The following is a 17,110-nucleotide window of genomic DNA, read 5'->3' as shown; positions in this document are numbered from 1 at the left end:
CTTATAATTACCAGAGTAGATTATTTAGGAGGAGGAGTCAAAAGGCGTAAGCCATTATTCTGCTGGGGAAACGGGATCTACTCTCTTCCCTTTTAAAAAAGATATTGTGTTTAAATAAAGAGTAATTTTGTATGGTTTTCTGACCTAACTCATTGATGAATTGAGATGACAGCAAAAGGACATCAGGAAAATAAATATAGCAATTTCTGGAGTAAACCTAATAATGGAATAAAAATATTGTGGGAATTCAAAACAAGATGCTTAATATGACTAAAGTAACAAGGATAGTGAAAAATGATCTTTCTCCTCTTGGTCTAGAATAAATGAACAAATGGTAGCTGAAAGACTCTGAATCTAGGGAACCTCTCTTGAGACAACACAGTAAACTTTCTGAATGTCTTCTGCTTTGGAAAGTCCAGCTATTTTATGAGTACATTTGCAATCCTTCTTCTTCAAGATATCCAGGCTTCTTTAAAGGGGAAAAAAACATATATCCCATGTTGTTCATAGATAAATAGTAAATACTGTTGGCTGCAAAATATTGTACTGTTGAAGTGCAAAGATAACTAGATTTACTACTATTGATCACTTTTGTGTGTTTAGTTACAGGCTGTGTTTACACTACATAATTGACAGAGGCCCAGCTGTAGCACGTTTGGTGAAAATGCTCTAAGCCAATGGGAGAGAGCTCTCCTGTTGGCTTAATAACTCCTGCCTCCATGAGGGGCAGTATGTTGGCAGGAGAAGCTCTCTCACTGACATAGCACTGTCTACAATGGCACTTAGGTTAGTGTAACTTACGTCGCTTAGGGGTATGGATTATTCACAACCTTGAACAACATAATTTATACCAAAGTAATTTGTAGTGTAGACATAGCCTTAGTGTTTGATATTAGTTGTTTGTTAATAATAATAATAACTTTTTAAAATCTCATGGGTCCAAAATCTTATTTTGACTGGCATCCTCTGGAATGCCACTGGGTTCATTGGGATTGAACTGGATAGAAATCAACAAAGAACATGAAACTTTTTTGTCAGCTTTCACTTTCCCCTGTCTTTATTTAGCCATAATCTGGTACGGCTGTCTCCAATTGCAAATTCTCCTCCCCTCACACCACCAAATGCCAGCCTAGGCTCTCTTCCTCATGAGGTCTTATCATACTATAAATCCAGAATTTAAGCCCGGAGGAGGGTGTGATCCAGGAACCTTTTGTTGGCAAAGGGTGCATAAAGTTTTACAGGCATCCCCATGGTCAGATGTATGCATATTAAGTTTACCGAAAGGTGGCATATGAGCTCTCTACCAAGAGCCAAGAGTCCACTGGTCATCGTAATCATTGCAAAATGTATGTACAGATAATGTTTAAGGAATTATGTATCTGTACTGAAAATTATGTTCTTAAGGTATGTTAGTTAGGGCAGATCAGCTCCTGTCAGGTAGGAAGGAAGAAACACTTTTATGACTCTCTGGCTGGTAATGTGTGTATTGAGTGTTGTCCACTTCTCAATGGAGGCCTAGCTACAGTCTGAGCCATATGCTAATCAAGAGATTGTAAAATTGACAAGAAAAAGGCACACAGGAAAACAACAACCATCAGGGAGCATCCTGTTTATGAGTAAAGATAATGGTTATGGGAGTATAATTGAGGGTACCTGAATCTTTTACACTGTGGAGGAAAGCTGACAATTTAGTTTGTCTCTCGAATGGAAGATCCCAGCCAAGCCTGGCTGTAATACGGGGGTTGGATTTTGGGTGAGCTCTGTCCTATAAGACATGACAGTAACTTGTTAGTTAAGTCTAGGCTCTAGAATGAGTGTTATGATTTTATTTTGTATGTAACCATTTGTTTCCAATATTTCTACTTACTATCTCTCAAATCTCTATATTTTGTTAAATAAAAGTTTAATCATTTGCCCTATAAACGTATCTAAGGGCCGTGTGTTAAGTGGAGCTGTGATCTGAGGTGTATGTGGTAAGCTGGGGTGTACTGTTCCTTTGTGAGCAGTGAATCTTTGAATGCTAAGAGCATCCAGTGGAGTAGTGGCTCGGCAGAGCTTCCATATGTTAAGCGGGGAGTGCTTGTGTTGTCTGTGCCAGTGGAATCAGGAAGCTGACCCACAACAGGTACAGGCAAGGCTTCCTCACCCTAAAGGCAGGTGGAAGCCTCACTCAGTACCCCCAGGAGGTGTCATGGTCGGTTGTCCATGCCTAATCTTTATCTGAGGAAAGGCCTTTCTGTCATGTAAATTTCTCACACCCTGTGCCTAATTCTTTTCTCTGATTTTATACCAGTGTAATTCTATGACTTCATTAAAGTTGCTCTTGAGCAATACTGGTAAGAGATCAGAGTATAGCTATTTGCTGTGATGATTCTCATTTTATCCAGAAAGAAAAGGATGCATCCGATGAAGTGAGCTGTAGCTCACGAAAGCTTATGCTCAAATAAATTTGTTAGCCTCTAAGGTGCCACAAGTACTCCTTTTCTTTTTGCGAATAAAGACTAACAAGGATGCTACGCTGAAACCTGACATTTTATCCAGAGCATCTGTACTGAGCTCCTGTTGGAATGTTGCCAATGACTGACTTGAAATTAAATCTTTTTTCCGTACCTCCCATGTACTAAGTGTACAGCCACAGTAGTGCCTTCTGCTCATAGATTCTTGGCAAATGAGGGACTAAGACTGAGGTTTGGTCATGGCGGTAACTTTTGGAAGTTTATTGAATTATCTATAGACCATTGAGATTTGCCTTAAAACCTTTTTAAACTAGCAAAACTTAAAGCTAAATAGTAATGCTGAATACCAATAGCTTCAGAGAAAATTAGGGTGGCATTTTTGTTCAATATAAAAATACATTTCTACTTTATTCTGAAATAATCTTTAATAGGAAGGTTTCATGTTTTCTTTTTCAGGATGTGGTCTGAACTACCATAAGAGGTGTGCATTTAAAATCCCTAACAACTGCAGCGGTGTACGTAAAAGACGACTCTCAAATGTTTCCTTAACGGGACTCAGCACTATTCGGACAGTATCTGCAGAGCTCTCACCTACCACCCTAGATGAGGCCCTTCTGGTATGCAATTATCTAATTATTAAAATAATAGAGTTGCCAAAACAAATGAACTTTAACGTTTTGGGATTTGTTCTTTCTACTAGACACAGTGAGAGAAGGGTATGTAAATTTACCACACAAATTTTACCTTGTTGTAAAAAAGAGCACCATAACACAACAGGAAGGACCCTGTCTCAGCATATGAATGCATATTTGTCAAACTCTACTTCCATCATAACCCTAACACAGTAAATAATAATCCATTTTTGAAGGATTATGGTATTTGAGGGTCTGGTTGTAGAATTGGCCCATATAAATTAGAATTGATATGACAAATATGTTTACTCCATAATTGAAAAAAAATCTTTCATGTCAAAGCTGCATATGTATTGATTTGTGGTACAGCGAAAAATGGCCTCAGGAGAACACTTGAAATGGGGGCTCATTAAATATCTGAATAACTTCTGCTCTTGGTTTTGTGTGTGTGTGTGTGTGTGTTCGTTCAGACATTTTTCATTTGTGTAGTGCACGAACCACAATGATTCCTACAGAACAAACAGCACTTTGACAAGCAGTCGGAATAGTTTGCTCTGCAAATCATCCTTTTGTATTTGGTGATGTTTACATGTGCATCTTGTTTTAGAAAAGAGTACTAGATTTAGGAAGAAATCTTAGGGCTTGTCTACACAGCCCCAGCAAAGTACTGGGGTGTGATTTATCAAGGACTGTAATATGCTGCACTCTAACTGTCCCATATAGCTCTTTCTGGCACACACTCATGCACGTTGACATTAATGTGCCAGCAGGGTCTACATGGGACAATTAGAGTGCTTTACTAATCACGGGTTTCAGAGTAGCAGCCGTGTTAGTCTGTATCCACAACAAGAAAAGGAAGACTTGTGGCACTTTAGAGACTAACGAATTTATTTGAGCATAAGCTTTTGTGAGCTACAGCTCACTTCATCGGATGTATGCAGTGGAAAATACAGTGGGGAGATTTTATATACACAGAGAACATGAAACAATGGGTGTTACCACATACACTGTAACTAGAGTGATCAGGTAAGGTGAGCTATTACAAGCAGGAGAGCGGGGGCGGGGGGAGGTGGAACCTTTTGTAGTGATAATCAAGGTGGGCCATTTCCAGCAGTTGACAAGAACATGAGGAACTGGGGGGGGAGGAGGGAATAAACATGGGGAAAGAGTTTTGCTTTGTGTAATGACACATGCACTCCCAGACTTCCTGAGGAAACTACAATCCATTGGTGATCTTCCTGAAAACACCATCCTAGCCACTATGGATGTAGAAGCCCCCTACACCAACATTCCACACACAGATGGACTACAAGCTGTCAGGAACAGTGTCCCCGAAAATGTCACAGCAAACATTTGTGGCTGAACTTTGTGACTTTGTCCTCACCCATAACTATTTCACATTTGGGGACAGTGTATACCTTCAAATTAGCACTGCTATGGGTACCCACATGGCCCTACAGTATGCCAACATTTTTATGGCTGACTTAGAACAACGCTTCCTCAGCTCTTGTCCCCTAATGCCCCTTCTCTACTTGCACTACAAAAGGCTTTTTTTCTCTCCTGCTGGTAATAGCTCACCTTACCTGATCACTCTTGTTACAGTGTATATGGTAACACCCGTTGTTTCATGTTCTCTGTGTATATAAATCTCCCCACTGTATTTTCCACTGCATGCATCCGATAAAGTGAGCAGTAGTTCATGAAAGCTTATGCTCAAATAAATTCGTTAGTCTCTAAGGTGCCACAAGTACTCCTTTTCTTTTTGCGGATACAGACTAACACGACTGCTACTCTGAAACCTAGAATAAGTTAGGTTACTATATATTTTTTGTCATGGAGAGGGATACCTAAATAATTAATATATTTTAATAGTTAAAAAAAGCTGCAGTGTGCACACCGAAATGAACCTAATAGTAAAAGAAAGTTTAAAAACATTTTAATTCAAAAAAGAGGAAAGAATTTATAGCATATGAGAATAATCATTGTCTTGTTTTGTTTCCAATTAAAATGTAAGACTTATTGAACTTGACATACGACAAGAGAGTTATTCAAATAACATAGGCCTAGTGTTACATGCAAAACCATCCATGAACCCCAATTATCTACAGATGCCACTAATTATAATAAACCTACTTAGAAATTCAGGTGCACATTATGAATACATACATTTTTAAAATAAAAACCTACTTAAAATATTTAGTAGAACAACAAAAAGTTGCACATTGTGCTTTTCAAGGTTTATTTTAGAAATGCACACTTATGAATGTCATTACAATATTGATAAAAATAGAATTAATAGGCAATGTGACACTATTTTAGATTGTTTCCAGAACTGTGGTTAAAAAGGGGGGCTGCCACTTTTTGTAAATTTTAAACAGCTTAAAATTGCTGCAGGACTTAGTACTGCCAAAAAAGACACATTGGATTAAAAAGGATAAGATGCTTCTCAGGAACAATATATAAATGTTAATATTTGATTATTATGTAACCCTAGGCTGAATTTTGAATGACATTTATGGAAAGTGCAAGACATTTTTTTTTACTTCACTTGATGCATGATTACACCTTGAGAATTTGCTGTTCCTAAAAAATAATCGTTACAAATAATTTGGGAGGTGGAATGGGTCAGAGGATTGGTGACAGTATATGGAGCCTTTGTCATTTAGGCCATTTGTCTGCATCCAGCCCAGTTAAGTAATGATTCAGATGATCATCTAATGTCTGGTTGATGGCCTACATATAGTAATTGGGTGTCTTAGTTGAGGGTCTCAAGGCTGCCATTATTGTATGCATTCTTAGCATAGTGGACTTCGGCTTTCAGAACTGTCATTAAATCACATTTCTGGAACGTTAAATAGATAGTCTGTGTTGTAGAATGCTGAACAATCCTATTGATACACTTTGTAAAGCTTAGGGGTTTTCTGGGGCTTTGGTTCAGGCCTCTCTATATACATGCTCTGTTAGCGGTACAGCTCAATTTGAAAACTTAAGTTTGTTAGACTTCTAATTCCGTGACTAAAGATCTGCCTGTCTGTTGTTGGACACATGTTCCTTGAATTATTTAAACACGTTTATTAAATGTCATTTTTTAAAAAAATCTTACTTTAAAAAAATCCAGATTGTTACTCTAAATTTTAATATGAAGAAATATAGTAGGGTTCATAATGAGTGGCAGTGCATATATATTAGTAACATTTCTTTTCTTTACAGATCATTAATTTGTACCATGCTATCATTTTCCTACCAAATTATGGTTTAGAATTACATATAGATGGATAAAATAAGGACTTTTAACAAGTAGCAGGTCAAATGCTTAAACCTTGAAAAATTAAATAGGTAACTTTCTGATTTTTCTTTTCTTCCAGAGGTAAAAATTTGCATGAAGAAAATGCTCCTCATTTAGCAACAAATTCTCAAAAGTGACCTCTAAAATTGTATCCATTGTTTTTGCAAGAATAGTTTTTCTCATGCTTGTTTTGTATACATATTTGGTATTTATCCAAGGGTTCTGAAGGAACTCAAATGAGAAGTTGCAGAAATACTAACTGTAGTCTCTAACCTATCATTTAAATCGGCTTCTGTACCAGATGACTGGAGGATAGCTAATGTGACGCCAATTTTTAAAAAGGGCTCCAGAGATGATCCCGGCAATTACGGGCCTGTACGCCTGACTTCAGTACCGGGCAAACTGGTTGAAACTATGATAAAGAACAATATTGTCAGACATACAGATGAATATAATTTATTGAGGAAGAATCACTATGGTTTTAGTAAGGGGAAATCATGCCTCACCAATCTGCTAGAATTCTTTGAGGGGGTCAACAAGCATGTGGACCAAGGGGATCCAGTGGATATAGTGTACTTAGATTTTCAGAAAGCCTTTGATAAGGTCTCTCACCAAAGGCTCTTACGCAAAGTAAGCAGCCACAGGATAAGAGGGAAGGTGCTTTCATGGATTGGTAACTGGTTAAAAGATAGGAAACAAAGGGTAGGTATAAATGATTAGTTCTCAGAATGGAGAGAGATAAATAGCGGTGTCCCCCAGGGATCTGTTCTGGGACCAGTCCTGTTCAACATATTCATAAATGATCTGGAAAAGGAAGTAAATAGTAAGGTGGCAAAATTTGCAGATGATACAAAATTACTAATGACAGTTAAGACCCAGGCAAACTAAGAGCTACAAAAGGATCTCTCAAAACTGGGTGACTGGGCAATACAATGGCAGATGAAATTTAATGTTGATAAATGCAAAGTAATGCACATTGGAAAGCATAATCCCAACTATACATATAAAATGATGGGGTCTAAATTAGCTGTTACCATTCAAGAAAGAGATCTTAGAGTCATTGTGGATAGTTCTCTGAAAACATCCATTCAATGTGCAGCGACAGTCAAAAAACCTAACAGAATTCTGGGAATAATTAAGAAGGGGACAGAAAATAGGACAGAAAATATAATGTTGCCTTTATATAAATCCATGGTACACCCACATCTTGAATACAGTGTGCAGATGTGGTCACCCCATCTCAAAAAAGATATATTGGAATTGGACAAGGTTCAGAAAAGGGCAACAAAAATTATTAGGGATATGGAACGTCTTCAGTTTGAGGAGAGATTAATAAGACTGGAACTTTTCAGCTTGGAAAAGAGACACTATGGGAAGATATGCTTGAGGTCTATAAAATCATGACTGGTATAGAGAAAGTAGATAAGGCAGTGTTGTTTACTACTTCTCATAACACAAGAACTAGGGGTCACCAAATGAAATTAATAGGCAGCAGGTTTAAAACAAAGAAAAGGAAGTATTTCTTCACTCAATGCACAGTTAACCTGTGGAACGCTTTGCCAGAGGATGTTTTGAAGGCCAAGACCATAACAGAGTTCAAAAAAGAACTAGATAAATTCATGGAGGATAGATCCATCAATGGCTATTAGCCAGGATGAACAGGAATGGTGTCCCTAGCCTCTTTTGGCCAGAAGCTGGGAATGAGCGACAGGAGAGGGATCACTTGATGATTACCTGTTCTGTTCATTCTCTGTGGGGCACCTGGCACTGGCCACTGTCAGAAGATGTCTAGACAGACTTTTGGTCTGACCCAGTAGGTGCCATTCTTATGTTCTTATGTAGCTCTCTTCATTCTAATCCCTCCTTCGGACTCTCTCTTTCTGCAGTGCTCACTTAAAGCCAATTTTTTGTTGTAATTTATATTGCGATAGCAGTTAAACGCCCCAACTAAAGATCTGCCTTGGTCAATCCAGAGTCAGACCAAACTTAGCCAACCTGAACCCAACCTGAGAGTTCTAGTCACTTTCAGACCAAGCCTGTCCCAAACCTGACACTTCCCCACAAATTTGTGTCAGCACTGCCATCTCGTCCTTAGCACTCGGCTTGGTGAGGGTTTCCTGCAAGCCTAGGCCCATGATTCATCTCTGGCTGCCTCGTGTCCATGGGGTTGATGCAGCAGTGGCTATGTGCCCTGCTCCTGCTGGCCGCCATTGCCTTGCTGCACTGTGCATGCTGCCAAGTGAGAGACACTACAACTTGTCAGAACACTCACTCCACAGTGCACACAGATCTCTTTAAGGTGGTGCCGGATGCACACAGCCACCACTACATCAATCCATTGGACAGGAGGAAGTGATCAGAGATGACCTCACCTGACCCAAGCCTGAGAGGGGTTAGTTAGGGGTGGTTTTCAGGTCCAGCCTGACCCAGATCAGTTGGTTTTGAGACAGGTTGCAAGGATCTAGTCCTAATTTAGACAGGGCCCAGTTGCATTAGGTGCTGTACATACAAAAGGAAGACATTGTCCCTGTCCCAAAGAACTTAAAATTCATCATCATTATCACCATATTCAGTTGAACAACTAACCGCATGCTCTAACTGCTATGTAATCTTTATCCTTCCAGTCTGTCCCCCTCATTTGTTTCTTCACTATTCTTGTTTTGCTGCATCTTAGATGTCATTGTAAGATGCTGCAAGACAGGCACCATATTTTTTTTCCTCTCTATTTGCTCTGTTCTATGGGCATAGAACATTTATGGGCACTAAAAATAATAAGTTGAATAATTTGAACACAAAAAAAAGCAGGTAGCTAGATATCTAATAGAGATATAAAAAGTCTAATTTTTGTGTGTACGGATTTAAGCATTAAAAATGCATGCAAACTTGTATGTGCAAAATGATGACTGCAGTTTTAAAGAAAATGTGAAGATGCTGTATTAAGAAGACATGTTTTCACAGAACATTCAACCTTGCCTCTAATTCTGCTCTCTCAATCCGTTGTGGGTATGCAGACACACTGAATCTAATGCATTTCACATAAGCCTTCCCTCCAGCTCTTCCTCCTCTTGTTAGTCTCTATAAAAGAGTGTGACAGCTTTCTGTCTGAGCTGATTTTTTTGGGTATGTTCAGAGTCAATTCTGCTTGCTTTAGTGACTAAAAGAAATGTTAACTACTTTTTATTCCGGTTTATCCTGAGGACCCAACACAACTGACAGTGAGTAAGTTAGAGTCTATTCCTGAAAATGTACCAAAGCCAGAATTGTTCACAAAGTTACGAAGTCAGACTTTTGTGTGACCAGAAAGAACCCAGCTTTAGTTTGAGATACTTAAGGTTAGCCTATGTCTATACTGCCCTCTGTTCAGACTACAGGGGCATGAATAGCAATGCACACCAAAGTGCTGCTCTGTAACTCCCCTGTGTGAAAACTGCATGCATGTATTAAAAGGTTCTTAGTTTGCATTAATATCGTCCTGTTTGAAGAGGACCACATTAACGCAAACTATGTAAGTTTTAGTTTGTGCCCTCAGCGTCCACACAGGGAAGTTACAATGCAGCACTTTGGTGTCCACTGCTATTCATGCCCTTTTAGTTCAAACTACAAGGCAGTGTAGACAAGCCATTGGTTTGGAGGGCAGGCAGTTGGGCAAAAAAATCTCTTTACTTTCAACATGAGTAATTGACATGGAAGTCTTTGAGAGACAATAATCATGAAATGCCAGAATGATGTTTTAATTTTCCTTGTACCACCACACTTGAAACTTGTTTATAGTGCTGTAAATGTATATTTGTTTATGGATCTCTGAGAAAACTTTAACTTCCCACTTTATAAGCATAAATATAAGCTGCGTACATAAATCATCCAGTAAAGCATCTCAGTTATTTCATTTGAGCTCATAATTGATTATGGGTCTACATTTAAAGGATGTTTTTAAAAAATCTAGCTCCAGAATTCTAAAGTTTTGACAGTGACTTGTTTTTCATTCTCAACTTAGTAATAGTATGCTGCTTATTCAACAGAAATTTTAATAATGTGAAGATCAAAGAGTAGGTTACATAATCTAGTAGCTCTATCTGAATACCTAATCAATTTTTATGTTCTACTGTGTAGTAGCCCCTCAATGTAAAATGATAAAATATTCATGCTTCCTTCAAAAGTAACATTTTTTTCTTTTCTTTTTTTTTCTACTTTGTTCTGCTTTTTCCTCTTTCCAACTTGCTGTCTCAGTCTCCTTTCAGCCCTGGCTATGAGGTATGTACTAAATTTACTACATTGTCTCTCATAATATCAAGAACAGATGTTAGAGTAGCAGTCGTGTTAGTCTGTATCCTCAAAAAGAAAAGGAGTACTTGTGGCACCTTATAGACTAACAAATTTATTTGTGCATAAGCTTTTTATGAGCTACAGCTCACTTCATCAGATGTATGCAGTGAAAATACAGTGGAGAGATTTTATGTACACAGAGAACATGAAACAATGGTGTTACCATACATACTGTAACAAAAGTTCTTGTCAACTGCTGGAAATGGCCCACCTTGATTATCACTACAAAAGGTTTTTTTTTCGCTCCTGCTGGTAATAGCTCACCTTACCTGATCACTCTTGTTACAGTGTCTACGGTAACACCCATTGTTTCATGTTCTCTGTGTATATAAAATCTCCCCACTGTATTTTCCACTGCATGCATCCGATGAAGTAAGCAGTAGCTCACGAAAGCTTATGCTCAAATAAATTTGTTAGTCTCTAAGATTCCACAAGTACTCCTTTTCTTTTTAAGAGCAGATTTGTTAGAAGTTCAACATCTTTTATTTTACATCCCTGATGTCAGAATTAGTTTTCAGACACACATGGGTTAATTCAGATTTGTATGTCATGTTCTTCAAAATTCAGAGGTGTTTAGTTCCAAAGTTTTGATTTGTCCTTGAGAGAGAGAATGACCAGCCACACAATTAAAAAGTACATTCAGATTCCAAAATGCACATCCACCAGAGTTAGGAAATTCAACGGTTACTCCTTGTTCTTTGTTGTATTTATAGTAAACAAATACAACTAATTAAACATACAACTAAACAGCCTTTAATTCTTAAATTTGGTTCTGCTATGAAAAGAGGTGATGTAAAATTGGCACCTTTATTCTTTATGAGGTCATTCAAGCATAAATGAACACATGATTTGGACTATAAAATCTTTATTACCAGTGATGATGTATGGTAAGGAAAACCCAGCTTCACTTTCAGATATCTGGGAATTTTCAAGGCTGGCAGCCTTTTTTAAAAAAGGTTTTACTTCTGCAGTGCACAGACTTCATCTGGAAAAAACTCAGTAACAATAAACACTAAAGCCCTATGTAATATAATAGAAGGGTATATAAATCCTAATTTTCATAAGGAGAACACATTTCTATTTTTATAATGGAGATTGCATGTCAAAGGTACCGTCTCTGGAAGAATCCATGCTGAAACCCAGAGAAGTTTGTTTAATGTTGTACACTGCCAAAGTATTTGAAATGGTGAAAATTTGGCATCTTTCCCTTTGTAACCTCTGTCTGAGATGCACCCATGGAGGAAGAGCAGGCTTTGAAAACTTCCTCATTGTTGGTAGGAAAGGAAGAATTATTGATTAACAGGAATACAGAGTGTATTAAAATACTCAGCTGAAGATTATATCAAGACTGGTAGGCCAGTCTATTAGAAACCATGTCTCTCTGTCTGAAAAAAAAATCTGGGCTTTTTTAATTCTATAGCATGTACTACAACCAATTAACCCAAAAGTATCCACCCACAGAGTAGTATGATGCGAATGGATACATAGGAAAATGTTTTTGTAATGCATAGCATCATCTTTATTATAGATGAAATGCAAGCAATTAGGGAATATACTTGGTAGTCTATGTAAATCATGATTTATTTGTTTAGAAAATTCATGACTGTGTAAATGTCAAAGTATTAAATTTCACAGAGTTCACATGGAGTGAATTTTACAAGTAAATTTAGTTAATTTCAAGGACAGAATGAATCTTACAAGTAACATTTAGTCCTTGAAATTTGTCACTTTGCAGGGCAACTGCACCAGTATTCCCCCTGTAAGGGCCACCCAAGGCACCTGCTCTCAGGCTTCCGGCTCCTCAGTTGTCACCTCTCTTAGGTGGAAACCCACATCTCTCTCCTTCCTGACTGGAGTTTTTTCTAGGCTAGACAGTTCCCTGCCTACACTGTGAGTTCCCGAGCAAGTCAAACTTTCTAAGCAGACTGCTATACTTTCTCTTCAGAGGCTATAATAGCATAATTGCACACAGTTATAACTTACCACACTGCTCTTTCCAAGCATTTATTCTTAAGGTGAAAGCATTACAGAGAAAACATTAAAACAATAAAAGAACCTACACTCATGCTAATAATCTTACTAGAGATCACCCCCCAACTTCAGCAAAGTCTCTGATAGGAGTCAGTCCTTCAAGCCCCACACAGGGGTTTTTCTGTGGTTACAAGTTCATAACAGCTTTTGCTTAGCACAAGAACACTTATGAATCTGTCAGTCACTCCTTTATATGGTTTGGCCTCTGATCTTGTTTTCATGAACCAGGTGATAAGCAGACAAGGACCCATCTCAAGGCAGAACTTCAAAAAGCTGATTTCTTGCATAACTGGAGGAGGTACATTTGCATACACCTTGCCCTAGAGGTTTCCTGGGAAACCCACAACTTTAAAAGTTCATTCTTGTCTGACACATCGTTTCAAATAGTCCTTTGACGCTTATAACACTTCCCAGGGTTTACATTACTCATGTCTCTTTCCTTCACCCCACGAGATGTTATATACAATCCCACAATAATACATAAACATTTGCATTTTTAATACAGTGAACTCCTAAGATACTTAAACTTAATTCAGGAAGATTTAACTTAATTCAGTAAGTTTGGTCCAAGAAATTACAGAAAATTGCCATATCTGTCACAAAATTGACTAAAGTTACTTGTAAAATTCATTCTGACTTGAAATTGACTACCTAAGGTAATTTTTTGTATTAAAGACTGCATTGTAGACATTTTCCTTTTAAAAATAATATTTAAAAGTTCATGGTTTGGGGACATTTTCACAATTCCTGTACCCTCCATGAAATCATGATTTACACACAGACCGTAATTATACTGCATGTTTAGCATTTTAAAATACTTTTGAAAAAAGATGAGAAATAGATTTCACTTTTGGGAAGACAAACTAAGCTAACCATTTCCTTGGTAAAAACAGTATCTTTGAATTTGCACATTCAAATATATTGTTATATAAAATAGAGGATAATAGTGTACATATTAGAATGTTGGTTTTGGATATGTTTCTAAAATGCTGATGAGTTTTGTCCATTGCTTCATAAGAGGCAGATACAGTTGTTAAAACAGATTAATTATGGAGGCATTTGTTGTGATTCCATAGATAAGGCTGAATTCAGGGTTTTTTTAACTTTGTGGGGGTTAATAGAATTGTAGGACTGAAAGAGACCTTGAGAGGTCATCTAGTCCAGTCCCCTGCACCCATGACCGGACTAAGTATTATCTAGACCATCCCTGACGGTTTGACTTTAGGAAAAACTTTCAAACTTAAACCGCCCATTCTGCCATTTAAGCCGATTGCTTCTTGTCCTATCCTCAGAGGTTAACGGGAACAATTTACTTCTCTCCTCCTCGTAACAACCTTTTATGTATTTGAAAATTGTTATGTCTCCTCTCAGTCTTCTCTTCTCCAGACTAAACAAACCTTTTTCAATCTTCCCTCATATGTCATGTTTTCTAGACTTTTAATCATTTTTATTGCTCTTCTCTGGACTTTCTCCAGTTTGTCCACTTCTTTCCTGAAATGTGGCTCCCAGAACTGGACACAATACTCTAGTGGAGGCCTAATCAGCATGGAGTAGAGCAGAAGAATTACTTCTCGTGTCTTGCTTACAGCTCTCTTGCTAATACATCCCAGAATTATGTTTGCTTTTTTTGAAACAGTGTACACTGTTGACTGATCTTTAGCTTGTGATCCACTCTGACCCCCAGATCCCTTTTTGCAGTACTCCTTCCTAGGCAGTCATTTCCAGTTTCGTATGTGTGCGGATTTGATCATTCCTTCCTAAGCAGAGTATTTTGCATTTGTCCTTTTTGAATTTCATCGTATTTTCTTCAGACCATTTCTCCAGTTTTTCCAGATCATTTTGAATTGTAACCCTATCATCTAAAGCACTTGCAAATCCATCCGCCCCCAGCTTGGTATCATCTCCAAACTTTATAGGTGTCCTCTCTGTGCTTTTATCTAAATCATTGATGAAGATATTAAACAGAACCAGACCCAGAACTGATCCCTATGGGAGCCCACTCATTATGCCCTTCCAGCATGGCTATGAACCATTGATAACTATTCTCTGGGAATGGTTTCCAACCAGTTACGTAACCATTTTATAGTAGCTCCATCTAGGTTGTATTTCTCTATTTTGTTTATGAGAAGGTTTTGCGAGACCGTATCAAAAGCCTTACTAAAGTCAAGATATACCACATCTACTGCTTCCCCCCCCCATCTATAAGACTTGTTACCCTGTCAAAGAAAGCTCTCTCTCATTCATCCTCTTTATTGTTAGATTAATATAGTGTATACATCCCAGTTTTACAATACATGCTCTTGGAGTATAGAATTAACTAACTGGCAATTAACTGATTAATCTGTTACTTAGTTTGAGTTAAAATTAGGGCTGTCAAGCGATTAAAAAAATTAATTGTGATTAATCACACTGCTAAACAATAATAGAATACCATTTATTTAAATATTTTGGATTTTTCTACATTTTCAAATATATTGATTTCAATTACAACACAATACAAAGTGTACAGTGCTTACCTGATATTTATTTTTGATTACAAGGATTTGCATTGTAAAAAAAAAAAGAAATAGTATTTTTCAATTCACCTAATACAAGTAAGAAAGCTGAACTTACAAATGTAGAATTATGTAAAAAAAACTGCATTCAAAAATAAAACAATGTAAAATTTTAGACCCTGCAAGTCCACTCAGTCCTACTTCTTGTTCAGCCAATCGCTCAGACAAACAAGTTAGTTTACATTTGCAGGAGATAATGCTGCCTGCTTCTTGTTTAAAATGTCACCTGAAAGTGAGAACAGGCATTTGCATAGCACTTTTGTAATCAGTGTCACAAGATTTTTACATGCCAGATGCGCTAAAGATCCATATGTCCCTTCATTCTTCAACCACCATTCCAGGGGATATGCATCCATGCTGATGACGGGTTCTATTCGATAACTATCCAAAGCAGTGCAGACCAACATGTTAATTTTCATTATCTGAGTCAGATGTCACCAGCAGAAGGTTGAGTTTCTTTTTTGGTGGTTTGGATTCTATAGCTTCCGCATTGGAGTGTTTCTCTATTCAGACATCTGAAAGCATGCTCCACACCTCGTCCCTCTCAGATTTTGGAAGGCATTTCAGATTCTTAAACCTTGGGTCGAGTGCTGTAGCTATCTTTAGAAATCTCACATGGGTACCTTCTTTGTGTTTTGTCAAATCTGCAGTGAAAGTGTTCTTAAAATGAACAACATGTGCTGGGTCATCATCTGAGACTGCTATAACATGAAACTTGGCCATTTAAGAAATTTAGTATTGTTATCTCACTTGTTTTGGCATGAATGATCTTAACTGAATATAACAGACCATTCTGAATTATTAGTTAAAATTCTTTCAAATGTTTTGGTTTTGCTACATTTGAAAAACTTTAAGTTGCAACTAAGCTAATGATTGTTTTATCTAATTATTATTAATTATTATTATTATTATTATTATCTAGACCCTAGATGGGTCAGATAGATAGATCAGGTCACTATTGTGATATTAGTGGTAATTTAACCAATCATTCCTTTCTTTCTAGCTAATTTGTGTGTTGCAGTTCTCTTGGTTGAAATTCATAAACTGAATGAGGAGGATTGTATATGTGTCAAGGTCTCATTGGTAGACTACTAGGCTCCATCTGTCACTGCTTTTAAGAGTTCAGTGTCTACATGCTAGCTCCTGTGTTTTTCATTATTGGAAAATCCTGCTCCAGTGGATAGGATCAGGATAATTAGAATGGGACTCCTAATGGATAAAGTGAATCCCTCCCTTGGAGGATGGAGACTTCAGTTGGCTACTGCCTTCTTTCATATTCCAGTTCTCTGCCCCTTCTCCCTGTCATCCTTGGTTACACCTTCCACATTCCCCCTACATTCCTTCCCCCTCTATGCCGCTCCTGCCCTGTCTGCCTTTGGGCTTTGATAGAAATTCACAAAATAAAGTTAAAAAAAAATCTATATCTTTACAACTATGACAATCAAATTCCAGAGTTTCTTATCCTAAAAGTTTACTTGGCAAGTTTGCCTAGACATTTTTTTAAAAAATAATTAAAATGTAAAATATATATTCCAAAACAACTAAACCAATAAGTCAATTGCAAAGTAAGAAAGAGATTCATCAGTATTTTCTGTACTCTTTGGTTACTTTGTGCTGTTGTAGAGCAGTGCAAAGCACAAAGTGAATCTGGCTGTAATTGTTAAACATAAAAATATGATTTAAGGTTGAGTCTACATCTCTTCAACCCATTATAGATATCAAACGGTAGCAGTCTCTTTGGGTCTCTTGTTTAGTATTTATATATACATTTTTGAATATTTTTCAAATAATTCCCAGACATAAAACAATTAAACTGGAAGCTAAGGT

At 37.4% G+C, this 17,110-nt stretch overlaps 1 protein-coding gene across 8 annotated transcripts in view; it reads left to right on the top strand.

Moving 5' to 3' along the window:
• Positions 1–17,110, top strand: part of PRKD1 (protein kinase D1) — a 309,265-nt gene that overhangs the window by 220,821 nt on the left and 71,334 nt on the right. For 4 of the 8 annotated variants that reach the window (XR_006282057.1, XM_038407567.2, XM_038407569.2 and 1 more), the window contains 2 exons: positions 2,913–3,073; positions 10,602–10,625. Coding sequence is in view for 6 of the 8 variants with exons in the window: in XM_038407567.2 (XP_038263495.1) it covers positions 2,913–3,073; positions 10,602–10,625 (185 nt within the window). In the remaining 2 variants the exon portion in view is untranslated. The remainder of the gene's footprint in view (positions 1–2,912; positions 3,074–10,601; positions 10,626–17,110) is intronic. The other 4 variants (XR_006282058.1, XM_038407570.2, XM_043516523.1 and 1 more) reach the window with 1 other exon arrangement.

The sequence above is a fragment of the Dermochelys coriacea genome, chromosome 6, assembly GCF_009764565.3.
Source record: "Dermochelys coriacea isolate rDerCor1 chromosome 6, rDerCor1.pri.v4, whole genome shotgun sequence".
Classification (NCBI taxonomy): domain Eukaryota; kingdom Metazoa; phylum Chordata; order Testudines; family Dermochelyidae; genus Dermochelys; species Dermochelys coriacea.
Note: the sequence above shows the minus strand (reverse complement) of the source record. Positions and strands in the feature narration are given on the sequence as shown.